General features: G+C 51.4%; 3 protein-coding genes across 6 annotated transcripts; 1 reads left to right on the top strand and 2 right to left on the bottom strand.

Annotated features, from left to right (window-relative positions):
- Positions 1-385: 385 nt before the first annotated feature.
- On the top strand, positions 386-4,871 carry GALE (UDP-galactose-4-epimerase). 3 transcript variants are annotated; one of them, XM_065927520.1, is made up of 11 exons: positions 386-479; positions 2,057-2,273; positions 2,432-2,547; positions 2,636-2,749; positions 2,957-3,133; positions 3,378-3,491; positions 3,565-3,631; positions 3,715-3,800; positions 3,914-3,991; positions 4,204-4,318; positions 4,488-4,871. In XM_065927520.1, exons 2-11 carry the CDS (start codon positions 2,153-2,155, stop codon positions 4,544-4,546), a joined length of 1,047 nt encoding a protein of 348 aa, XP_065783592.1. In that variant the 5' UTR covers positions 386-479; positions 2,057-2,152; the 3' UTR covers positions 4,547-4,871. The 3 variants fall into 3 exon arrangements, with proteins under 3 accessions (XP_065783592.1, XP_065783595.1, XP_065783593.1); XM_065927521.1 differs by having other exon boundaries at positions 400-468; XM_065927523.1 differs by lacking the exons at positions 3,565-3,631; positions 3,715-3,800.
- Positions 4,872-4,923: 52 nt separating this feature from the next.
- On the bottom strand, positions 4,924-9,368 carry LYPLA2 (lysophospholipase 2). Its single transcript, XM_065927519.1, has 10 exons — positions 9,258-9,368; positions 7,672-7,775; positions 7,393-7,424; positions 7,234-7,299; positions 6,703-6,750; positions 6,550-6,620; positions 6,334-6,407; positions 6,152-6,253; positions 5,874-6,047; positions 4,924-5,794 (listed from the first exon to the last, which is right to left on the bottom strand). The coding sequence occupies exons 2-10, from the start codon at positions 7,747-7,749 to the stop codon at positions 5,744-5,746; spliced, it is 696 nt and encodes a 231-aa protein (XP_065783591.1). The 5' UTR covers positions 7,750-7,775; positions 9,258-9,368; the 3' UTR covers positions 4,924-5,743.
- A 2,134-nt stretch (positions 9,369-11,502) lies between these two features.
- Positions 11,503-18,728, bottom strand: PITHD1 (PITH domain containing 1). 2 transcript variants are annotated; one of them, XM_065930043.1, is made up of 6 exons: positions 18,409-18,728; positions 17,719-17,762; positions 17,264-17,341; positions 14,049-14,153; positions 13,176-13,284; positions 11,503-12,429 (listed from the first exon to the last, which is right to left on the bottom strand). In XM_065930043.1, exons 1-6 carry the CDS (start codon positions 18,604-18,606, stop codon positions 12,328-12,330), a joined length of 636 nt encoding a protein of 211 aa, XP_065786115.1. In that variant the 5' UTR covers positions 18,607-18,728; the 3' UTR covers positions 11,503-12,327. The 2 variants fall into 2 exon arrangements, with proteins under 2 accessions (XP_065786115.1, XP_065786116.1); XM_065930044.1 differs by lacking the exon at positions 14,049-14,153.
- Between the last annotated feature and the right edge of the window lie 7,424 nt (positions 18,729-26,152).

Raw genomic sequence — 26,152 nt, 5'->3', positions numbered from 1 at the left:
GCCTCTCCGTTCCACGCAGCCATCTACTTCACGCCAGGCTTACTGACAAAAGGTGGGAAACCTGCGGCGAGCGTGGAGCCGCGGTCTTCCGCGCCGCGCTCGGCTGTGGCTCCCGCTGCAGGGTGGCTGCCGGGCGCTCCCGACCAGCCGCATCTCCCGGGGCGCAGCGCCTGCTTCCAGGGTTCGGGACCGGCGGGTACGCCAGGTCTCCCGGGCTCCAGGTGCCGACCGCGCGTTCCTCCGCCCACCGCCCCGGCACCGGTCCGTACCGCCCTCTGCGGACTTGCCGCGCAAGCGTCCTGGAGCCGCGGCGCTCTTGGTCCACCCGGCTCCCCGTACTGCCGGCTCCCGACCGACACGTTTCTAGGGGGCGTGACGGGGGCGGGTCCAGGGCGGAGCGTCGGCTCTTAAAGGGACCGGTCACGGAGCACGGGAGGCGGCGCCGTTCGGGACTGCGCGGGGCGCGTGGTGCGGAGCAGGTTTGGGAGGCTGGTGGGGGGTGGGGCCGAGCGGGTGTGCGAGGGGCCGGGTGGTCCGCTGGGAGCGCGGGGGAGTCTCTGGGGTCCGGGCTGCGTTCAGGGCAGAGTTCCGCCTAGGCGGGCTCGCCCCCGCGGCTCCCAGCTCCCGCTGCCTTGGATGGGGCGGCCAGGATTCATTCATTCCCGGCCGGGGGAACTCCTAGTTCTGCCCCCATCCAGCCACCGCCCGAATCCCCTGCCTGAGACTTTAGGGCACTCGAGTGCTCACGGCCCTGCGCCCCCTCCCCTCCATTTTACGGATGAGGAAGACTGAGGCAACAGCTGACCGAAGATCACCCCGCGTGTCGGAGGGAGGGCAACCTCACCGGCCTTCCTGCCTCCCTGGGGCCCCCCGCCACCATTTGTAGGGGGCCTGCACACAGTTTGGTGCTCGGTGGGGCGGGGGCGGCTTCCACGTCTAGGGCAAAGTCCGGCGGGAACCAGCGGGGGCAGGGGCCGAACTGTTTGGAGAGGGGCGGGACTAGATCCAGATTCTAAACCCGCCGTCACTGGCTGTGTGACTTACGCAAATTACTTAACCGCTCTGACCTTAGTATCCTTCTCTGTAAACTGGCAGTAAGAACACCTGCATCATTAGGACGTTGGAGGAATTCAGGGAGATAATGCAAAAGTGCCCAGTACAGACCCTGGCGCGCAGCGGGCGTTCAGTCTAGTGGGTTAGGAGCTGTATGAACCCAGAACAGAATTAAGGCTGCTTGGAGGAAGGCGGCTGCGGGCCAGGCTGCCCCAGTGAAAGGCCTCAGTGTCTGGACTTCCTCCCCCGCCAATCCCCCCACCGTCTCTGCCCGCGGAGTTTGTTCAGGGCGGCGGTGCACACCTGGCAGTGAAATCTGGAGCCAAAGCCACGTCTACACCACCCTGTTGAGTACCGCCTAGAATTAGGCGGGATTCTTAGCGCCAGGAGTGCCATCCGCACTGGCTGAACCAGCCTGACCGACCTGGGGGAGGGGCCCACTCCAGGACTCCAGTGCTGCAACCCCAGAGCTGGGCTCAGCCCGCCGGGCAGAGGACCCACCCTGAGGACATCTGCTGTATTTCCTGCCTCTCCCAGTTGACCTTTGTGAGAGAGGGTGCTTACCCCAGGAGGTGTTAGTCACCGAACCAGGAGCCAGTTTGTACCCAGTGATGGCGGAGGGACTGGGGAGGGAGGTCTGGGTCTGAGCAGACAGACCTCCTCCTGGGCTCTTGGGAGTCCAGTGCCGCTTGCCTTGTTTCCTTCTGTCCAGAATTGTCCAGTCCCCAGACGCCTCAGGGAAGCAGTGTGGAGACTCAGGTTCCATCTTCCCAACCCCCGGTCAATTAGGGCTAGAAGTTATGGCGCCTGTGTATGCGTCTCCACCGTGTGAGGGGCCTTTAGAATCACCTCATCTGACCATTACGTGACCACATACTGGTACAGTTATAAACTCCATGTTATAGAGACGGAAACTAGGGCCGAGAGAACTTGGCCTAAGGCCAGATGGTGATGCTCTTCGACCTTGAACCAGGGCTGACTCCAGATCCACCCTATTAACTAGGACACACCACCCCTTTGGACACCAGACTCCAGGTTGAAGGAGGCTCTGAGCGGACCACTTCGGCCACTTCTGGGTCTCTGTCCTGAGCCGGGCATAATGGCAGAGAAAGTGCTGGTAACAGGTGGGGCTGGCTACATTGGCAGCCACACAGTCCTGGAGCTGCTGGAGGCGGGCTATTCGCCCATGGTCATTGACAACTTCCATAACGCCATTCGTGGTGAGTGGGGGACGGGGAGGGGGGTTGGGGCTCCCGGGGGGACGGAAGGGAAACCCTGGGTTCTACGTCCACCTCCAAGGAGTGTATGCATGGCCAGTCCCTTGGGAACCCAGCTCCCCATCGCCTCTGATTTTGATGGCCTCTGTGTGCCCAACCAGGAGGGGGCTCCATGCCTGAGAGCCTGCGGCGGGTTCAGGAGCTGACAGGCCGCTCTGTGGAGTTTGAGGAGATGGACATCTTGGACCAGGCAGCTCTACAACGTCTCTTTAAGAAGGTGGGCGCTTGGCAGGAAGGCAAGCAGTGGGCACTGCCAAGGGCCGGGCCTGTCAGCCACGTCTGATCCCAGCTTTGCCACCCTCCAGCACAGCTTCATGGCGGTCATCCACTTTGCGGGGCTCAAGGCTGTGGGCGAGTCAGTGCAGAAGCCCCTGGATTATTACAGAGTCAACCTGACGGGAACCATCCAGCTTCTGGAGGTGAGACCTGGGCTGGGGACAGACCCCGGGAGGGCCCCGGGCCAGGCAGGCAGTACAAACACGGTGGGAGAGCCCAAGCTGGCTCACACATTGGACATGTCTTCAGCTCTCAGCCACAGTCTCCCCTTCTGTAAACGAGAGTTCATGCCTCGGCCCCACCCGCCTTGGGGGAGGCAGGGGCCACTGACGCCTCTCTTCCTCGGGCAGATCATGAGGGCCCACGGGGTGAAGAACCTGGTATTCAGCAGCTCGGCCACCGTGTACGGGAACCCCCAATACCTGCCTCTGGACGAGGCCCACCCCACAGGTGGCTGTACCAACCCCTATGGCAAGTCCAAGTTCTTCATTGAGGAGATGATCCGGGACCTGTGCCAGGCGGACAAGGTAAGGGCCCCTTCTGCCTCAGCCTGGGCCCTGCTCTCGGGCCCCTCACAGCCTGCCCCGAGCCTAGGATGGGGTCCTGAGCCACCCTCCCTGAAGCCAAAGCTGGGGCTCAGGAAGCGGAGGTGACTTCAGGCCTTTCAGGACAGAGAATCAGCAAGGAGTGGGGCGGGGGGCAGCGGCTCTGGATTCAGGTGGGACATACAGCTTGCACCTCAATCCCCTCTGTCTGACCTGCATCCCACAGGCCTGGAATGCAGTGCTGCTGCGGTATTTCAACCCCATAGGCGCCCATGTCTCAGGCAGAATCGGCGAGGACCCGCAGGGCATCCCCAATAACCTCATGCCCTACGTCTCCCAGGTAAGGGAGAAGGGAAAGAGGGTCGGCTCCATGGGTGAGGGTCTGGGAAGAGCTAAGCTGACCTCCACCCCAGGTGGCGATTGGGCGGCGGGAGGAACTGAATGTCTTTGGCAATGACTACGACACGGAGGATGGCACAGGTGAGCCCAGGAGCCACGAGAGAGGCTGGGGCGGGACAGAGACCATAAGGGGCCCCTCCCCGCAACCGCGTCCTCCTCTGCAGGCGTCCGGGATTACATCCACGTCGTGGATCTGGCCAAGGGCCACATCGCGGCCTTGCGGAAGCTGAAGGAGCAGTGTGGCTGCCGGGTAGGGGGAGAAGGGAGAAGTGGGGGAGACAGAGACAGAGGCCGGGATCAATGGGCCGCAGAGGGGAAGTCGGTCCACCCCCACCGCAATCTCTGCCCTCCTTTCCTGGGCAGATCTACAACCTGGGCACGGGCACAGGCTATTCGGTGCTACAGATGGTCCAGGCCATGGAGAAGGCCTCCGGGAAGAAGGTAGGCTGGCAGCCACCCTGCCCCACCCAGCCCCTCGCACTGACATACCTGATGGGCACCCGAGTTCCACTGTCTACTCAAGCCTGCCTGAGGCCTCGATGCCTGAGAGCGAGACCCTGCTCCACACTTCCATTTCTGGAGAGCTGGTCAGCAACTTGGTGGGTGATGCCAGGGCTGGTTCAGCTAGACTACAACCACCCCCTCTCCTGCAGATCCCATACAAGGTGGTGGCCCGGCGTGAAGGAGACGTGGCTGCCTGTTATGCCAACCCCAGCCTGGCCCTCAAGGAGCTGGGCTGGTCAGCAACCCTAGGGCTGGATAGGATGTGTGAGTGCTCGCCCGAACCCCTACCCTGGGTGCTTGCCTGACCGCTGGGAGAGACTCGGGGGCCAGGAAAGGGCTACTGGGGTCCGGGCTGGCCCATCCTGGGCTGCCCAAGACACTGCGGGCCCTGCATTCAGTGTGGCCCCTGAGCACGGACCTCATCCCGTTCCAGGTGAAGATCTATGGCGCTGGCAGAAGCAGAATCCTTCAGGCTTTGGCTCCCAGGCCTGAGACCCTGGCCTCTCACAGACCAGAAAAGGGAGAGAAACAACTGCCTGCTCTCCAGCCTTTGGCAGGAACCCAGGGGCCCCAGAGGCTCCACTACCTCGGACCCCAGCTGGGCCCATTGAGCCCACCAGGCCCGAGGCCAGGGTCTCCAATGACCAGGTGTCGGGGATCTGTGTGCCACAGGGGCCAGGAACCCATGTGGACCACCAAGGCTGAGTGGTGTCAGCAGGGCCTGAAGACACCAAGCCCCTCCTCCCAGGCACTAATTTATACGGCTATGAAGGAGCATCCCAGAGTATTTAAAATAAACAATTTTCCTACACTGGAACAGATACTTGCACATGGTCACATTCTACCCCTTGGATAGAATCGCCGAGGCCTGAGAGTTGAAGCAATTTCTTTAATTTTATCGGAATCCAGGACACGACAAGAAAAACACCCAAAACTACATGGAGACAGAAGACGAGACACAAGACTCCTCCCCAGCTCCCCCAAGACCTAGCGTGGGGACAACGTGGGGTGAGGCGGCTGGGGGAGACCTTGAGCCCCAGTCCAGCCCGGCAGGCTCCAGGCCCGCGGGAGGCAGGGGCAATGGGGAGGCAGGGCCCAGCCCCCACATCAGAACGGCCGAGGGGAGGCCCCCTCGAAAGGCTTGGCCCCGTCACCCACACTCCTGCGCAGGGGCAGGGAGCCCACAGCGGCCAGGGGTCGGGCCATGGACACATTCATGATTGAGAAGCAGCTGGAGTGGAGGCAGGAGACACACGATTATCTGGGCAGAATCAGTTGGGGGAGGTGGGAGGAGGTGGGGCCTGGGAGGGCCCCATGGGCCAAACCCTGAGGTCACCGGAGGGGGCCCAAAGCGGGGCTAGTGAGTGAGGTCCTGAGTGAGTGGGTCAGCGGCTGGGCCCCTTTCTCCCGCTGCCTACAGCCCCTCCAATACTGCTGCCAGGGGGGTAGCCCCCACCTCCAGGGAAATGGGATAAGAAAGCAGCCCACCCCCTGTAGCAGACAGGGGGCTGAAGCCAGGAAGGAGGGCCTGGCCAGGCTTTGACCTGTCTGCCCCAGAGGCCTGTGGGAAGAGGGGATGGGTCCAGGAAGGTGAGAAAGGGGCTCGACCGGCTCAGATCCAAGATGGTGCCACGCGTGCCAAGTACCCCCTGTAAGCGGGGGGACTGTGCTGGGGGACAGCAACTCTGGTTAGACAGGAGGCAGCAGCTTCTCAAGAAACTCCTTCACAGCTGCCATCTCCTGGGGGTGAGGAGGACTGTGAGATGCGCCTGGCCGGAGGGAGGAGGGCAGGGAAAGGAAGGAGTCCCTCCACACTGACCTGGGGACAGGAGCTGTGCATGACACCTGGGTATGTCTTGAACTGGACCCTGGCAGGTGTGACAACAGACCGTAGCTTCTCGGCTGTCAGGGCCCCAAACCGTACAGGAACCATGGGGTCCAGCTCCCCATGGCACTGAAGGATAGTCAGGTCCTTGGCACTGCCGTTGGCTGCCTATGGGCCAAACCGGACTTAAGAGGGCAAAGCCCGGGGCTTGGGCATGATCCCCCCAGCCCCGAGGAGACAGAGGGCAGGAGCAGGGTCATGGAGACGCTCACCTGGGGGAAGGCCCGATGCAGAGGCAGCCAACAGCTCAATGCCACAATGCCAGCCAGAGGGTGGGGGCAGGTGAGCGCTGTGTAGAGGGACAGAGCTCCACCCTGGCGAAAGGAGGGAATGAGGGGGTCACGAGGGCACAGCTCAGCACCCATTACCCACCCACCCCTCTCTCTCCCCTCACCTGTGAAAAGCCTCCCAGGACAATCCGATTGGCAGGGATCCCGTTCTTCATCTCATGCTCAATCAAGGCCTTGACTGGGGGGAGGGGGCATAACCGGGTGGGGGGAAAGCTGCTGGAGGGACTCCAGGAAGGGAGCCAGACAAGAGGTTCTGCCCAGCACTTTCCTGGGGGGCCGAGGGGGACAGGGAGGATGCCGAGGAGGGGCTGGGGCCTTACTGTTCTCTGCTGCTTTCTTGATGCCAGCCTCGTCCTCTGGCGCATCTGGACTCAGCCCCATCAGGTCAAACCTGGAGGAGTAGAGGCGTTGGCAGCCACTGGGAGGCCTGGGCTGGTCCCGGGGCAGCTCCCTCGGCTCCTCCCCAGGCTCACCAGGAGGGCATCACCATCTTCATGTTGAGTGTCACAGGGATCCGAGGCCTGCGAAGGGACAGCAAGGAGGACCGTCATGTGCAGGAGGGATGAGGCAGCCACAGCAGACAGCCTGAGAGGGGGCAGGGCAGCCCCTGGGGAACCTCCCAGCGGGCAGGGCCTGTGTTTAAGGTGTTGCCAGGCAACCTGCCACGTGGGGCCGGAGGCTGTGGTTGGGGCATCGGCAGTGGCGATGGAGAAGCAGAGCCCAGCACTCGGTGTGAAGGGGTTCCAGCTCAGTGGGTGAGTACTTGAGGAAGGGGGGACATGGGGGATCCTGGTCCTAGGAGTCTTGGGTCTAGGAGGCCTTGGGCTGGGGGCTGGGGCTGAACGCCCCATTCCCAGGGGGTTCCACAGGAATGAAGGCTGAAAAGGGCCCTTCGGACCGCTCTGGGCCTCAAGCCCCAGCATGCAGCTGTCAGCAGAGAAGAGGCCTGGGACCACAGGACCACCCCCCTTCCTTAGTCCCTGCCTTGCTGGGGTGACACTCACGCATGGGGACAGATGTACTTGACGTGAGGGAGCCGGATGGTGGAGAGGGCGTCAGCCCAGCTGTGCCTGTAGGAGGGAAGGGAGAAAAGGCGCCGATGTGGAGAGGGAAGGAGGAGGGTGCGGGCCTCCCCGGAAACACCCCCTCCCCAGCTCACTCACCCTGTGTCTCCAAGTCCATGTAAAAAGATAACCTGGAAGAGGGTCAGAGAAGGGGAAGAGGGCAGTCATCATCCTGCCATCGCTCTCTGTCCTCCAGCTTCTGGTCACCCCTCCCTCACCCCCGAGGACCTGGGGGCAGGGGTCCTGAGGGAGCAGCCCCCTGCCTCCTGGCTGCAGGGCCGCCCCCCCTCATCACAGCCACCTCCATCCTCCCCACACCCACTCCAGGCAGCTCCCCAGGCGGCCCGGGGGCTGCGTGGGGTAGGAGAGGACCCTTACCGCAGCTGTTTCCCGCTCAGCTCCAGACACGGTGGCAGCGTCGGTGAGCAGGGGCACAGACATGGTGTTACCACACATACACTGCAGGGCTCCACGGCTGGGGCCTGTGTAAATGCCGGGCAGTGGTCAAGGGCAAGGCCAGGCAGGGGAGAGCATCCTGACCCAGCAGCAGAAACACACACCCGGGCCATGAGCCCCTCAGTCCCCCTAGGTTCTATCTCCTGGGCACAAAGGGAAGGCAGGCCACACAGTCCTGGGGCTGAGTGGGGAGGAAGTGTGCCTTCGTTCCAGGGCAGAACAGCAGAGGCAGCCACCCTGGCAGCCCTAGGTCTGGCCCCCCACATAGCCGGAGCTTGGGCTGGAGGTGGGCAGAGGCTGGGCTCAGGAGCCTTGGTGGGAGGGGAGCCAAGGGCTCCCTGCAGCCTTCTCCCCACCGGACAGCCCTCAGCAGGTGACTGCCTCCTCTCCTTGCTCTACAGTCACCTCCCTTCTCTAGAGCCCTTGATCCCCTCCTCCCAGCCCTACTGGGAAATGAAGGGGAGAAAAATGCCAGGGAAAGAGGCTTCAGGCCCCCACCCTCAACTCCACACAATTTTGTCCAACTCCCCTCCCATCCAGTCCTCCTCAACCATTCTGAGAGCCCCTCGGGCTGCCCGTGTCCGCAGGAGGAACACACACTTTGATCCACCACCCACCCCCTTAATGACGCCCTCCACGCGCCCCCACACCTCCCCGCCCCGAAAGAGGCTACCTGCTGCTGCCCACCACTCCCAAACAGGTCTCCCCACAGCTCGACCACGCTCCGGGATGCCCAAACACACAAAAGAATGTCAAGCTGGCGGGCTCCTCCCCATCCTCAGCATCCTCCAAACTCCCCGGGAGCTTCTGCTACCGGAGCCTAAGTGCCTACCCTTCCTGGCTGTGTCCACCCCTCCCACCCTACCAAAGGGCTTCCACCTTGCCCCTCGGACCCCTCGGACCCTCTTCACAGGAGGATCCCTCCTCACCTCTGACCCCGGGGTCCCTCTTCCCACACAGGAACTCATCTTTTGCCCCAAGCTGGGATTCCCTTCCTTCCCCCACTGAGCAACTTCCACCTCTCACCCTAGGTCCTTCCTCTCAGAGTGGTGCCTTCCCTCCCCCCAACCCCCGCGACCTGGGGTCTTCCTCCCCACAGTAAAAACTTCCACCCTGATTCAGGGTCTCCCACTCCCCACAATGGGAACTTCTGTTCTGACCGAGGGTCGCCAGCCTCACAGTGACATTTTGTATCCGGATGCCGGACCCGCTTCTGCCCACACAGGGGCGTTCCACTTTTAACCCTGGAGAGCGCCCCCCCCACCCCGCCCCACAGTGGGATTCTCCAACTTCCGACCCTGAAGCCCCTCTCGTCATATCCGGACCCCACCTTCTTCCCCGTCTCTACCCCGAAACTCCCCAAGACCGGCCGGCGCCTCTTCGCACCTCACTCCCCACCCCCATCCCTCACAATTGCGGTTGCCCCTCCTCTCTCGCCAAGACCCTCGTGGTGAAGCCGAGGCCACCCCAGTGCCCTTCCCCTGCCTGCTGGCCCCGGATCAGGGTACCTCCACTCCCTGGGGGGTTTCAAGACCTCTCGGGCGATTTTCTCCTCTTTCTCCAGCACAGACACACACACTCTTCCCCCCCTCGGCCGCCCCCGCCGGAACTTCCGTTCGAGTCCCGGGAACCCAGCCATCGCGCTGCCGGAAGTAGCCTGGCCAGCGCTACGGAACCCGGAAGTGGGCGTCAGGGTTTCCTCGAATGAGGGCTGCCATGTTGAATACGGTGGGACTATTCTCCGTGATTAGGCCACGGAGTTTCCTCAGGGTCTAGACGACGCACCCGTGATTCCCACTTGCTACCACCACCCATGCGTCGGTCTCCTAAAGGAAACCTTTTTGAAGGAGAGGCAGTCTTCCTGAGGCTAAAGGCATTCTCAAGCGTCGTTTCCCACCTTCCCATCCATTATGGTCTTGGGGTACTCACCACTGGTCCTATCCCAGGATCATGGAGTCATACACTCCAGCTGACAAGACCCTTTGAGAGTGTCTGGTCTTCCGGTCTTACTTTTAAAGATAAGGAAACAGGCTCAGGGGAGGGAAGTAAACAGCAATCTCAGGATTACTCTTTTGCTGCCTCTGCATCTGCTTCCTCAGCTATAAAACGGCGGTAATAACCACCCTGCTTGCTTCACAGCTTTGCTGTTAAGGCTCAAATGAGGTCGTGTGGCAATGCTTTATACAGCGTAAAATCACAGTGTGAGGACTTAATGACTCTAAAAAGGACCCTGGGAAAAGAACACTGGCATCAGCAGTGTCCGGGACCACTGGTCAGCAATCGGAAGTGTTCTCTGAGCTCTGCCCTCGGCAAGCTATGGCATGCAGACAGTGCCCGAAATACTCGCGTGGGTGAGCTCGTTGTTAGCGAAAGGGGTTTCAGTGGGGACCACCGAGGTCACTCTTTGCTCCTTGTTGCACTGGTAAGATGGAGCAGGACTCAGGGGCCACATAAAGGCTGGAAGGGGAGGCAAGCTAATTTGAAGGACCACGTCCCCGACGGAGCCTGTGGACATCCGCACACAGTAAATGAGTCAGCCCTCAGCAGCTCAGGACTCACTTGCCCAGTGTAACCTACACTGGTTTTTCTTTGAACTGAAAGAAAACAGTATCTGGAAGCTCAGCAAAGCACTTTTCCCAAGTTAAGAGGGGCTTTGGTCTTAGGCACTCAGCAGGTCAGAGATGGCCCTGAACAGGAAAACTTTGGGTCCAGAGGTCCACAGCAGGCCAAGGGCCCAGGACTGGAAGGGGAATGAGTGGATGAAGACAACACAGCTGCCCCTTCTCCCAGACTCCTGGTTGGGTCTGCTTGTGGAAAAATAAACAATTCCTCCTGCACCCCAATCACTTGAGACACTGTGGCAATTAGAGCAAACTCTTCAACTGCTATTGCTGCTAAGTCACTTCAGTCGTGTAAAGGGAAGCTCAAATTCAGAGGCCTTGCCCCAGAGGCTACCTATGAATAGTGCTTTAATCAGTGGGATTAATGAAGGGCTAGTCTGCTCTAACATTTATTTTCCCCCTACTCCAAATTAAACATACCCACTCTTTTTTATCTCCAAATGACCCAAGTGACATAGAGAGCCTGTGGTAGAGTACTACACTCAGTGCATTAAGAATAATGTTTGCATTCAGGTTGATTTCAGACTGCATATTTAGAAATTCTGAGGCTTGACAGGCTTGGTGGTAGCAGACTTTCCCCAGGACAGGCTAACAACTGTGTGGGCCAATTCAGAGGAATTCTCTCAAGAGAATCAAATTCAACACTAATTCCCATTATCAAGTGTTTCTATTTTCTGCAAGGGAGAAAATACTACTTCAAATCTCTTTTAAGATACTTAAGTCCAACTGCTGTACTGACTTTCAAAACTTAAGTCCAAAACTTAGACACTTTCAGACCGTATCTGCTGCTCACTTAATTTCCTCACCATCATTTCTTCTGATGAGCTTGAGAATCTGTTCTCCCTTATTTTTGTAAACTTCACCCCACAAGTTACTTCCTTACGTGAGAAATTAAATGTAAAGGTTTTAACCTCAGCTTCTTTACAAAATGTGGGTTAGTGGGTGTAGGAGTGTTTTCACCCTACTATACAGAACGCGGCCTGACCTTTCCTGGAGACACTAATCTAGTGTTGATACAACTGTGGCACTTATGATCTACCTAGTCCAGAATCACAACAGATTTCAAAATTTCATACAGTTCTCAACAAAGGTTTCATAATTACTACCAAGAACACAAAAGAATATACAAACATTAAGTCTGGCAAGGATTTATTAGGAAGCTGATTAGTCACAGTGAATAAAAAGCCATGAACAGAAGAACTGAGATTTCCAAATTCTGCCATTGGGCTTACAACACTAGTTAAAAGCTGATAAACATTAAGGATGTCCCAAAGAGAAGCATATCAGAGTCCCAATCTTACCCCGACCAGGATACCCACAAACACGGCAACAATGCTCTCCTCAGACTGCTTACCTGGGCAATGGGAAAAAAAGACCCTCTCAAGTTATTAAGCAACATCAGATTTCTGCTCTTCAAGCTATAACATGGGACACTGGTGCATGACAGACAACTCCAAGCTGGGCAACTTGACAATAATGTTGAAAGATGACAGGGAGAAGGAGCAAGCAGGGACAAGTATTTCTAGCTGGAGGCCCTCCTGATGGTTAATGCAAACACAATGCTGAGGCTTCAGAAAGTTTACTGCAGCCCAGGAACAGTTTCCATTTTAAAAACAAGTCACACAATAATCCTGCCACAAAGCAACAAGACACTTGGGATCCCATGGCCACATAAACTGGGAAGGCAGGCATTATCCACGGCTGCCAGGTACTGACCAGCCCAAGACCCAATTTCTGTAGGGCCCTAGAGAACCACGATTGTCCCTTGGCACCCACACAACCATTCCTGGGGTGTGAGGTCTTCCATAGGCCAGGTTTCTGCAGCAAGCCCCAAAGACAGCTTGGCAGAGGCTGTGGCAGCCAACTCTCTTTGGAGCCCCATCTCTCTTTGTCCTTCCCAACAGGATGTCATACTTCTTCACCAACACAACACCTCTGTGGGAGTCTTGGCCAGCCCTTAGGAAATAAAGTGTGTCTGTGGGGTAACCTGATGGACCTTGTGGTCAGCTGGGTTGGCTGATGCTTCATAATTGCAGATGGTCACCTCATGTCGGCGAAGCTGCAAGAAAATTAAGAGGCTGGGTCAGCTGGCCACTTCCCAGACCACACACCGGAGTAGTCCTTATTCAGGTTCATTTCTAGACACCATCCTCTAATTTCTTCCCCATTCTGATGCTTTTTATCCTGAGAAGCCTGCACTGTGTGCTCAGTTGCATCTGACTCTTTGTGACCCTATGGACTGTTTCATCCCACCAGGCTCCTCTGTCCATGGGATTTCCCAGGCAAGAATACTGGAGTGGTTGCCATTTCCTCCTCCAGGGGATCTTCCGACTCAAGGACTGAACTCACGTCTCCTGAAGCTCCTACTTTGGCAGGTGGATTCTTTACCACTAAGCCACCTGGGAAGCCCGTGAGAAGCCTGAGTAAGATCAAATCAATGATTCACCCTGTAACTTAGAAGATTCATTTCTCCATTATAATGGAGGCACCATGAGAAGAACTTGTCTATCTTGTTTATCACCATATCTCTGGTGCATGGAACAAGGAAAGTTATTATGTTAAGGAAAGAATTTTAAGGTGAAAAACCAAATCAATATCAACTGTATTATTTCAACCCTCTTAAAATTCCTATAGCCTGTCAAATGACATAGTTTACAGTGATGAAACCATGAAATATTATAGAGACTCAAAGTAATCAATGTTTCAATTGCTCTTTTTCCTTTCCTTCAAGCTCCTACTAACACAGCCTATAGCTACAAATGTGCACATTATGGAAGGGCAAAAACATTTCCAACCCCATCTTACCTCAGTCCATTCTCCTCTCAGGCCAATATAAAAGACCTTTGTGGTATCGGCTCCAAAGTTTTTTGAAATATGAATTGAGAGATGATAGACATTTGAAAAACGAGAAATTCTAGAGGATGAAGGATCAGAGAGAGAAGACAACAATTAGAGGTCAATGAGCCTGCTCGCCACCATGTTAAAAATGTCAATTCCAGCTCCATCTTGTGGTAAAACTCAGGCAAATGTCAGAGAATAATCGTGGGGTTTCAACGTCTTTCTTCTCCTCTGGACAAGCAATTTTACAGTGAACATTTACTGAAATCGGCCAGATCTTGTCCAAGGCAATAGGGACGAAAAATAATACTGCCCCCACTGTGCGGCTACACAGGGATTTGAAAGCAAGCTCAATAACTCTATGGCTGATTCATGTCAATGTATGACAAAACCCACTGAAATGTTGTGAAGTAATTAGCCTCCAACTAATAAAAAAAAATTTAAAAAAAAGAAAGAAAGAAAGCAAGCAAGCCCCAAAAAGAGAGAAATCAGTGAAGAGATATGTGGTCACATGTAACTTGGCTGCTGTAAGCCCACTATGCGAAGAGCAATTCTGAAAACATCTTGCCTAAGACCCCGCTAGTTGCTCATTCATATCTGTCTATTGATTCCAGGTTAACAAGTCTATGGCTTGCACTGAAACTCTGCCAAAATGTGACCAAGCCTAGGATCAGGATTCTCCACTGTTTTAACTTGTTTCTGATGCTAAGACAGCAGGAGACCGGCCAAAACCAAGTTGCAAGCCTAGTAAGCGCTAAGGCACAGATGCTCACTACAAACAAGGGAGTGCCTGCTATTCTCAGGAGAAGCCAGAGAGTGGAAGAGAGGCCCAGTGCTTACTTTGTAGCATACTCTAATTCCCCTGTAAGATCCCGGTTCAGACTAAAGGTCTGATCTGGCTCCCTGTCTGTATCATCAAAGGACATCTGTGGAATGTTCTTGTACCTGAGAAAGGAAAGGGGAGAAAAATCAGAAATGTGCACTATCACATTTGTCAGGTTCTCTAAACTTCCTACTGACTCCCCTCAGTTCTATCGAAAGGAGATAAAATTTTGGAAATGACATTTTACTGGCATTTATATACAAATATCTTTAACCCAGCAAGAAAAGAGCTGAGAACTGCAACACAAGCCAATAACATCTTTGAGTGGGTTAGGATCACATGAGAAGCAAAACACAAAGAGACAGCTCAAACTGGCCACAGGCAGCAAATGCATGGAGAAAATAAGCAGCTCAGCACATTCAGACCACGCTGAGGACGTTCAATAAAACAGCTTACTCACGGGGAAAAATACTTGGGCAGAAACATATTAAATACAGCTAGGAGATAAGATCAGGCAATCCAACATTCACTCTTTTCTCTCTGTCCAAAATTATCCTATATACCGAGTCACCTTACAATTCTTAAAAAAATACAGCCAGGGGATTTCCATTCTGAAAAGGGTATACAAGGCCATTAACTCACAATGGGCTTTGGAAAGTCAAGTAAAACTGCTGAGGAAAAAAAATTTTTTTTCAAAGACATATCTAAGAAAGAACAGTCTCCTCTATAACTCCCAAATTCTAAAAGACTGAGCCATACACCCCAGTCTCTATAGTGTTTTATTAACACACCCACATGGGATGGGTCTAGATATTAGCTACAGCAAAACGCATGTAATATAAGAAAGCAAATGTTTGCTTAGAAGTGTTTCTAAGAATGATGCACAGCATAGTACTACTACCAACAGTAAGCATTTATGAGCAGCATTACGGGAGGCAGTGCTCTGAAGCCAGACTTCCTAAGTTTAAAGCCTGAGTCACTGACCAGCTGTGTAATTTTGGGCAAGTGATTTAACCTCTCTCTTAGATCCTCACCTGTAAAACGGGAATAGTGATAGTACATATCCCATACAGCTGATGTGGATTGTTAAACTGGACCAATTCTAAGAGACACACTTGTTAAAATTTTTTACTACTGAAAATTTCAAACATACACAAAAATAAGAGAAAAATATAATGAATCTCCATATACTTTTTACCAAGTTTCAATAACCAACATTATGCCAATTTTGCCTATCACCCCCATTTTGTTTGTGCTTGATCCTTTTTTGGGGGGGGAGGGGGTAAACTGTCAGATGACTGTTTTTTGGTGGGGCTTTTTTGTTATTGTTGTTTTTTCCAACTTATTTATTTTTGGCTTCACTAAGTGGCATGTGGGATCTTGGTTCCCTGACCAGGATCGAACGCATGCTCCATGCAGCGGAAGCACCGATTCTTAACCACTCCACCACCAAGAAAATCCCTATGTTTGATATTTTAAAGCAATCCCAAACATATTATTTCACTCATAAATATTTTTGTATATATCTTTATAGAGTAAGGACTTCTTAAAAAACCTATGATACTATTTTACAATTAACAATTTAGCAATTAGCAATAATTCTTTAATATCATCTAACAACTAGTCTGTGTTCAAATTTCACTGATTTAAGCTTCAATTTAACTTTCCTGGATGTGTCAATGACATGTCATAGTTGAACAGATGCTACGTATTTCTTTATCATTGGTTCACAAAATAATGGTACATTTTATAATCAAAGATATCTTAGATTTAATAAAGTACAAAGTGCTTAGAATGGAGGGCTATGTAAGTATTTGCACCTCGGGTGCAAATCTGGGGACATACTAGGGAATTCCCTGGTGGTCCAGTGGTTAGGATTCTGCACTTTCACTGCTGAAGGCCTGGGTTCAATCTAAGATTCCACAAGCTGTGCAATGGAGCCGCCAAATACCCCCCCCACACACACCAGAAACAAAACCAGGCACATACTACCTTCCAGATTTCTTCTAAGTTCTTATATGTTACAGCTCATTTCTCCACAATCTTAAGAGGTTCAGACTATTATTACCATTTTACATATGAAAAAATCGAGATATAGAAAAGCATACTGCCCTAGCATACAAGCAGCTAGCAAGTGGTACAGCCAGAATCTGAACTCCAGTTTATTCCAGAGCCCACACTTAACCAGAATGCAGCACGGATGTTTAGTCTTGTCCAGCCAATCCATCTCCCAAGTAAATGAGTCTCAAAAAGCATCAACTCAAACCTACTTCATTTCCTTAAAATCATTAAATATGTGGGTTTGTTTTCCAATTCATGTTTCTAACATTCAAAAATAAGGTCCATTTCTTAAATCTTTCACTTAAATTGATCGATTTTTCAGAACTTTTTATGTAAAGTTCTTCTGCTTTCTGTTTCTCCAGCACAAGTGGTGTCCCCCTTCTTCTAGAAAGCCTGCACTGAAATAAGGCAATTTGTCAGGAGGGAGTACCAGCTCTGGTATCACCTGATTCAGTGTTATAACGAGGTATGCGTGTGTGTATACCTCATTTGCTCAGTCCTGTCCGACTCTTCGCAACGCCATGGACTGTATCCCACCAGGCTCCTCTGTCCACGGAATTTTCCAGGCAAGAATACTGGAGTGGGTTGCCATTTTCCTACTCCAGGGGGATCCTCCCAACCCAGGGATCGAACCCATGTGTCTGCTGCACTGGAGGGCAGATTCTTTACCACTATGCCACGTGGGAAGCTGCTACAAAAGACATACTGAACTTTGCTAACTAAAGGCTATGCAAACTCAGATGGAGTCATTGCATCTCAACAAAACACACAGAAAGATTGTAATTGTCCGAAACAGTAAGGGAAAACGTTGAAGCTAACCCCAAGAGTAGAGTCCTTAAAGATAATTTGAGATCTGCAGCTGGGTTATTAAGAAAATTGCAAAGTCATCAACAGTTGGCATTTAGAGGATGCTCTCTGAATGAATGGTGCCGCAACAACTACTGGGAAGAGAGACAAGCTGCTGGTCCAAAAGATACCTAATCTAAAAGTGTCGTTAATTCAGGAAGAGATTAGTGTATTCTGATGCAGAACAAATACACGACTTTAAGAGGAGGAGGGGATATTTAGCCCAGTAAAAAGAAAAAATTTAGCCAATCTAGAATAAAGTGCTATCAGAGACCAGAGAAAAAGGGACAGGAGCTTCTTGAGGGCCAAGACCCTTGCCACTTACAGTCTCATCTCAGAGGGGTGTGAGTCATCATCTTCTCCCATTATAATGATGCCTTTTAGCTTGACATTGCCTGTAAATCTGCCAGAATGCAAAAAAAGAGGGTTGTCAACCTGAGTTTGAGTCTCTGCTGAGCTGTGTGACCCTGGGCAAGACCCTTCCCCTTTCTGGGCTTCAGTTTACTCACATGTCAGACTTGTACTAAATAATTTCTAAGATCCTGTCTGCCTCTGGCATTCTGCAGTTCTAAGAAATTTACCTTGACCTCTCAGTTATGATTTAACAGATGTGTCTTTTTTTGCACCAGGAAAAGTTTTGATCCTTTCCTACTCACACACCCACCTCAGTAATTTAGCCCATTTCTAGAAACAGATGTGTGTTCTGGATATAACCACTGAATGAATCCTGATAAGGCAACTGGGTTCAGCCTATTTAGCCTGAGGCAAGGAGATACTCACGGAATATTAAACAGAAGCTCTTCATCAGCATCACTTTCAACAAACTGCAGGGGAGAAGGAGGAGAAAGCAACAAATATTTGCTGAGCGCCCACAATTCCAGGCATCTTCCACCCTGTTCTACAACTGGCGTGCAATGCAAATAAATAGTCATCCTCCCTCTGTTCTCCAGCACATACTAAATTCCAGGGCCGAACAGGCTCCTGAAATTGTGTGCAAAGATCTGTACCTCTGCGGTCCACAGCTTTCAAATGGCTCTGCAACCCCACAGTGGTAAATGCTCTAGATAGGATCACGTGCTTCATCTCCCAAAGACTGGTCTTTGGTCTTCATCAGGTGATTAAGTCGATCAGGCAGCCATCGGGACCAGTGGGCAAACGGTAGGGAACACGCCCTCGTGGACATGCTCCCTCACTAACCCCTTCCTAAGCCCTGGAACTGCATGCTGGCCATGTAAAAGCAAAGCGCCCCTTCCCGTCTCTGGGCCTCAGTTCCCCGACCTGCAAGATGGGGAGATTCAACCCTGTTCGCCTCTCAAAGGGCTGGAAGAAGGGCACGGGAAAGCGCCTGGCAATCGGGCCGCGGTTATTTTTAACTTCAGGAACTAGGCTGAAAGAGCAGCCGGGTGGCCTGAGCCCCCGCGCAGGTCCCTGCCTCGCCTCGGCCGCCCGCCCAGGCCCCCAAAGGCCCACCTTGGAGCGGTCCGTCCGCTCCTCCCACGGCTTGAAGACGCCGCGGCCGCTGCCCTCTCGGCTCTCGTTGAGGCACTGCAGTCGCTCCAGGTCGATGCGCAGGTACAGGCCGTAGGCCAGGCCGCGCTGCTCGGGCGGCTCCTCCCGTTCGGCGGCGCAGCGGCAGCCGCCCCCGCCGTGGCTGTGGCCGTGCGACATGGCGACGCCACCGCCCGCGCGTCCCCTCGGCCCTGCCAGCCGCCGGCGCCGGCGCTCCCCGCGATTCGCTCTTTTCGCTCTGGCCGCCAAGCGCGCCGCTGCCGACGCGTCGTAAAAGGCGCCCCCTGTGCGGCGCTTGCGCGTGGGTAAAAGAGGGCGGGGCTCGGAGGGGGCGGGGCTCGGAGGGGGCGGGGCTCGGAGGGAGTGGACGTTCGCTTAAAGCGCTTCCCAAGCCTGGGAATTTCACGTTGACTCTTTCAGTCCTGAAGATGGATGCTATTGCTCTCCCAGCTTCACAGATGTGGAAACTTGGGGAGGGGGGGGGGTGGGGGAAAGGCAGAGAGATTACGCTGGTGTTCCGAGTAAATGGTGAGGCCGGGTTTCGAATCCTCCTCCATAGGCTACAACCTGTTCTCTTTTCGTTTTACCCACCAGCGTTTTTTGGAGGAGCTGGTGATGGCAGTGCTAAGGCCCTGAAGAGTAGGGAATCCAACGTTATCACTGCCTCACATGTACAGGCTTAGGCGCTTAGAGCTCTCGAACCTACATGATCACTTTCCTCACAGTGGGCTTCGTGTTGGAGACCACAGGCTTTATGGACAGCTGAATCTGAAACAAGTCCCGGGCCTGTTATTGACCGTGTGAAAGCCTGAGTGAGTCACATTCCCCATCCTGAGACTTCGTTTCTCATCTGTAAAGTGGCAATAGTAATATCTGTTTCATACGATCACAGTGAGCATTAAATGAAATACTGCACTTCAAGAACCCAGCGCAGTTGCTGACACATGGTAAGAATTCAGTAGTCGGGTCAAATCTTGGTTCACATCCAAGCTGTACCACTTACTAGCTGTGGGACCTGGGGCAATTAATTTAACCTCTCTTGAGTATCAGTTTACCCACTGTGAAGTAAAAGGATTGGGCTAGATGACCTTTAAGTCCCCTCCTCATATGACATTTCAGAGCAGTTTTTTCAAACTGCTTGTTATGACCCATTAATGTCTTAAAATCCATTTAGGAGGATTGTGACCAGCATTTTAAAAACTAAATAGAATAGAATTGAAAACTCAGAATGTATTACACATTTTAGTCTAAGTTTATGGAACTTTTGTTTCAGTTTCAGATTTGTATACTCAGGTGCAAGTTAAAATGTTCTTCATCTTGTGGGTTTGTTACTGAACCCAGGTCCGGCTGATTGCTGCTTAGAAGTCATTATATAGGTTGGTGGAAAGGAAAGTTTGCTTTATTTTGGATGCCTGAAATGGAAGGCGCTGGGTTTTAGCAAATGTCTATCCAAAGGCTGACTCCCCAGCTCCCTGGACAGTCAAAGGACAAGAGTTTTTCTAGACTGAGGGAGGGGGCTACATGCAGAAACAGCACAGTCAGCTCTGACAGTCATCTTCAAATTGGTCATTGTTAGTCCAACCAGTGTCATCTTGATTGTTTTAGGTACAGTTAATCTTCAGTTCCAAGGTCAGTTTGTTTGCATTTCTTGAGGCCATTTCTTGGAATTATGGCCACTTATGTCATGACATCGTGTAGTCAACTTCTTCCACCTGGTGAGGGTTTCAGTATCTATAAGACAGTTCATAGGATATGACTCAGGATATTATCTATAGCTCTTGAGAAGGAAGTAAAGGTCCTTGAATATGCTTCACGACTACATTATTTGGTCTTCTTTGACTGTTCTATGTTTCTGCATTTTCTCACTTCTCTGATTAAACTTATTCTTTGGCTAAAGTTTTTTTCCACAGACAAAAGGCAGGCTGAGGACATGGCAGGGGGCAAGGACTGTAGTCCTGCTCTGTTTCAGGTTGAAATCAAGAGTGGAAAGCACTGTTTAGAGCTGGAGTAATTCTGGTTTTGGGGTGAAATGCATTCTTATTCCTTGGTGGAGACAGGGAAAGATAGGATGCAGGGAGAGTTAAGGGATCCTGTGAATATCCCCTGCCCTTCACTTCTGGCTCTGAAGCATCCAGACGAGACTGAGGGCAGCCACCAAATATCCATCTCCTCAAGTTCCATTCAGAAATATTTTGATGTCCTAGTTCAATTCTTTGTGAAGGCAAGCTTGACTCTGATTCAGGTAGCTCAATGTCATGACCTATTCCTGCTTTTATATTACAATGTCAGGGATGGGCCCAGCATGTGCTAAACACTTAGCAAATACTTGTTTAACTGAATGATACATTCTGTAGTCCTTCTTCGGAAAGACTGTGTCCCACTGCAGGACTAACCCAGGCCTTACCCTGCCCTTCTGCCCATTTTTGTCTTCTTTGCTGTCATTTGCATCTTTGTCATCCTTTACCGATTTATCATGCACCCTGTGCCATGCTAAGCACATTATGTAGTTTGTATGCGTGTGTGTCAAGTTGCTTCACTCATGCCCGACACTTTGTGACCCCATGGACTGTAACCCTCCAGGCTCCTCTGTCCGTGGGGATTCTCCAGGCAACAATACTGGAGTGGGTTGCCATGCCCTCCTCCAGGGGATCTCCCCAATCTAGGGATCGAACCCAGGTCTCCTCCATCTCCTGCCTTGGCTGCTGCTGCTGTTCAATTGCTCAGTCGTGCCCGACTCTTTGTGACCCTGTGGACTGCAGCACGCCAGGCTTTCCTGTCCTTCACCATCAACCTGAGTTTTTTCAAACTCATGTCCATTGAGTCGGTGATGCCATCCAACCATCTCATCCTCTGTTGTCCACTTCTCCTCCTGCCTTCAATCTTTCTCAGCATCAAGGTCTTTTCCAAGGAATCAGCTCTTTGAATCAGGTGGCCAAAGTATTGGAGCTTCAGCTTCAGCATCAATCTTTCCAGTGAATATTGGGTTCTTTACCACTAGCGCCCCCTGGGAAGCCCATGTAGTTCATGTGAAATGAAGGTTGGTCTGTCATGTCTGACTGTTTGCGACCCCATAGACTTTACAATCTATGGGATTCTCCAGGCCAGAATACTAGAGTAGGTAGCCTTTCCCTTCTCCTGGGGATCTTCCCAACCCAGGGATCGAACCCAGGTCTCCCACATTGCAGGCAGATTCTTTACCAGCTGAGGGACCAGGGTAGTTCAGGTGGTTCATCTTAATTATTTGTCACATGATCTTTAAGACATAGGGAGTGTTGCCCGGTATTTTCTACAGTTTGAAGGTGAGGAAAATTGAGGCTGAAAGAGATGAACTAATTTGCCCAAGATCAGATAAGTTTGAGAAGAAACTAGGCTTTGAGCCTCCTTTGGTTTCCTGAAACAAAAAGGTATACATAAACAAACATGTATCAATTAGCTTATACTGTGTAACAAATCACCCCAAAACCTAAAAGCTTTAAACAACAATATTTACTGTTTTTCATAGTTCTGCAGATCACCAGGGCAGTTGTTTTCTGGGCAAGCTGGCTGGGCTGATTAGTTCGGAATGGCCTCACTCACATCTCTTGTTGACATGAGCTGTTAGCTGAGGTGATGACCAGGGGTCTCCAGCAGGCTACCTGAGCTCACTCACATTGCTGCAGTTACTGAATTCCAGGAGCACAGGAGGGAAGAGCCAATTACACAAGCATTCCATAACCTCCGGCTTCTATCGTTTTTGTTAAAGTTCCATCAGCAAAAACAAGTTTTATTGGCCAAATCCAAATTCAAGAGTTGAGATATAGACTTTACCTTTTAATTGGAAGAACTGCAAAATACTGTGGCTCCCTCCTCCTCTGCCCCCAGTATACTCCTGTTCACCTTTTGTTATGTAACAAATCACTGCCAAATTTAATCTTAAGGCAACAATTAACCTCCATCTCACAGTTTCTGCAAGTCAGGAACTTGGGAGTGGCTTTGCTTGGTGTGGGGAGGGGGTCTGTCTCTTCTCTCATGAAACTCAAGTCTTCTGAAGGCTTGGCCGGGGCTGGAGGATACACTTCCAAGATGGTGCACTTGCACGGCTGGCCAGCTGGTGCAGGCTGTTGGCACAAGACCTCAGTTCTTCCTATGGACCACTCCATAGGACTGCTTGAGTGTTCTCCTGAAATGGTGGCTGGCTCTCACCACAGCAAGTGATCCAAGAGAAAATACAGTGTCTTTTGTGACCTCACCTTAGAAATCACATATTGTTCATTCTGCAGTATTCCATGGTTCCATAGGTCAGCCATATTCCATGTGGGAGGAAACACCGTAAGGGTGTGAATACCAAGAGGTAGAACCTATTAGAGGCCCTCTTGTAGGTGGCTACCACGCTACCATACATAGGAAGTGACCCCTGAAAATGTCTTTAAACTTCCCTTATATTTAGTTGGTAATTTGGATGAGGATGGAATCTTAAGATTTTGAAGCTATTATTCTGTTTTCTCCTAGCTTTGAGAAATACAGTGTCATTCTGATTCTTTGTGTATATTTCCTGCGTTTCCTCCCTGGAAGCTCTTAAGATCTCCTCTTGGTCCCTAGTATTCTGATGTGATGCTGTGCTGGATACCTGATGGACCTTTTCAATTTAGAAACGCTACCATAGAATGTGAGCATGCAGATTAGGACACCTGTACATCTGTGCTCAAGCCGCCTTGCAGGGAAACAGATTTAGGGGTATGAAAAGAGGGGTGGGGCTAGGGCCTTGCCTTTTCCCATTCTATGACCTTCTAGTGCAGAGTTCCAAAGGCTCAGAGATCTAAATGTGGCCCCCAGGTCATCGTTAAGGTATTTATTTGTCAAGGTGGCACAATAGGCTGTATTTTTGGTTTGTTTGGCTGTTTGGGGCCAGGCCATGCAGTCTGTGGGATCATAGGACCCTCACCAGGGATCAAACCCAGACCCGCAGCAGTAAAAGCTTGGAACCTTAACCAATGGACTGCCAGGGAATTCCCTAGGCTGTATTTTATTGAACAGCTCATTACTTCCATTTATAACTTTTTGGGGGGAAGTCATATGGTCTTTATTAATTTGACAAACTACAGGAAAATCTGCAGTCATCAAAATTATACCTTATGAAGAATTTGAAAAGTATTTTTAAAAGATATGTTCACAGTCTGTCTGAATCAGATAAAAAGCAGCATCTGTAGAAGCAAAAGCCAGACAATGAACAAGTGAAGGCAAATGATTGCATTGAAATCCGTAGCCAGCCTCAGACGCACTACCGTCCTGTACTGGCTACTCCACCCCCATTGACTTTGAAGCTGTTCTGCTGCAAAGCTTCCTTATTTGTCCTCTTGCCCCAGTCCTACAAATATTGGGTATGGCCTGCTGGGCAAGTCGCTTAGCTTCTTTAAATCTCATATATAGAAAGGGAATAATAAGAGTGCCTACCTTATAGTGTTTTATTATGAGGGCTTTATAAAATGATGTATGAGAAAGGTTCGAAACAACATCTGCTAGGTAGGAAAAGGTTAAATAGTGTTGATTGCTTATTGCTAACCAGACTTTCAGGCTTCCCAGGTGCCCAATGGTAAATAATCTGCTTGCCAAAGCAAAAGGCAGTTCAGAGCTAGGCTACCCCTCCCTGCAAGAGCTGGTTTCCTCCTAAGCCACCCCGCTTAGCAATCGCAATTTCCCATTGGACCAGGCGGGGGCGCTGAGCTGAAAGTCTAGCTGTGTGTGTATGTGAACGTGTGCGTGCTCGGTTGCCAAGTTGTGTCCGACTCTTTCTGACCCCATGGACTGTACCCTGCCAGGGTCCTCTCTCCATGGAATTTCCCAGGAAAGGATACTGGAGTGGGTTGCCATTTCCTCCTCCAGAAGATCTTCCTGACCCAGGGATGGTCTCCTGCGTTGGCAGGCGACTCTTTCACCACTGCGCCAGGTGGGAAGTCCTTCCGTGTTGGGTACTCCCCCTAATTCATCATCCATGTCCTGGCTGACATGCTTTGAGCTCTTTTTATGTGCCAGGTCCTATTCGAAGCACTTGACATGTTTTTATCTCATTAAGTCACTATACGACAGCTCTATTAGGTTGGTGTATTTTCCTCATTTTTGGAGGAAAATATTGAGACACACAGAGCTTACCTGACCTGCTGAAGCTCAGAAGTGTGGGACCCAAAGTTTGGTGGGCTTGTGGATCACCCGAGTCCAGGCTACTATGACTGCCTTTGGAGTCAGCAGATATTTCTGGTGCTCTGCATCAAGGTGTACGGACGGATTGCACTTCCTTGTACCCCTGAGTTCCGGTGCAGCCAGTGAAATGTGATGGAAACGACGGATGTATCCTCTGGACACAGCTTAGGGTCCAGTGCAGTATTCCTCACTTACTTTGAAAGGCCTCCCTAAGGGACACTGAGTAACAAACTTTTTAATATTTATTTTTCTGCCTCAGATCTTAGTTTCAGCACATAGGACCTTCATTTTGTCATGCAAGATCTTTCATTGTGGTGCATGGACTCTCGAGTTGTGGTATGAGGGCTTCAGTGGTCACAGCCCATGGGCTTAGTTGCCCCAGGGCATGTGGGATCTTAGTTCCCAGACCAGGGATCAAACCAGCGCCCCCTGCATTGCAAGGCAGATTCTTAAGCACAGGACCACCAGGGAAGTCCCCAAAGCTTGGTTGTTTTGAGTCACTGGGATTTTAGTTGTTACTGTACTATAGCCAAGCCCCAAGTTCTTGGGGAGCTCTTCTCTTTGCTTTGCAGTAGTTTCAGTGACCTTGGTATTATCTGATCTTTAAAGCTGAAAGAATTCCCCTATGACATCGTGGGTCTGGAGCTTTTTTTATGGGGCAAATACTGCAACCACTTTCCCTATTTCTTCTACGGTAATTTGTCTGTTTAGATTTGCCATTTCTAAACAGAAAGTTGTATTTCATATATAGGTTTTCTGAAGTATTGCATATAGTTAGTTGTGACACAGGGTTTTAGAAACTGGGAAATTTTACATAGATATCTAGATTTCTGTCTTTTATTTAAAACTTGTAAGATGTGGCAACACAGGACCCTGCCTTCTACCTGGAAACAATCAAGTGGAGCTGGGTTAACAGCTCATTTTCCTTCTGTTCCCACCACTTCTGTCTTACAAACTCCTGGTATTTGATTCCTGAGATAACAAGAAATTAGGTAGTGTCTGCCTTCTTGGTGGTTAGTGGGGGCTATGGTTTAAGGGATCTGGAAGAGACAGGAGTCCGAAACAGAGAAGTTGAACTAATCTATCTGGAGCAGCAGGGGCTAAGATTTCAATTATCAGGAAGGACTAACTGACCTCAGAATAGTGCTTAGCTTGTGACCCTAAAACTTTAATTCCTGTCAACTGGAAAGAAAACTTTGCCTTTCATTCCACCTTTAGAGAGAATGAAGGACGGACACCAAAATTTATTGAGCTCTACTGCTCATTTAATCCTTATAAGAATTCCTGCGAGGGGTCACTATTCCCATTTCATAGATGAGGAAACTGAGGCTCAAAGAGATTTCACAAAGCTAGAGTGGTGGAGCCAGATTTAAACCAGAATCTGATTTATTCCAAAGTTCATGCATTGTCTTCCCATTGTACTAGGCATTCCCAGACCAGGCTACTCATACAACTCGAGGGAGGCCTATGAAAAAGTACCTTTTCCCAGATCATACTTCTGGCCAATTCAGGTTTCTGTAGCGGGGTCAGA

Source organism: Muntiacus reevesi, chromosome 3, assembly GCF_963930625.1.
Source record: "Muntiacus reevesi chromosome 3, mMunRee1.1, whole genome shotgun sequence".
Classification (NCBI taxonomy): Eukaryota; Metazoa; Chordata; class Mammalia; order Artiodactyla; family Cervidae; genus Muntiacus; species Muntiacus reevesi.
Note: the sequence above shows the minus strand (reverse complement) of the source record. Positions and strands in the feature narration are given on the sequence as shown.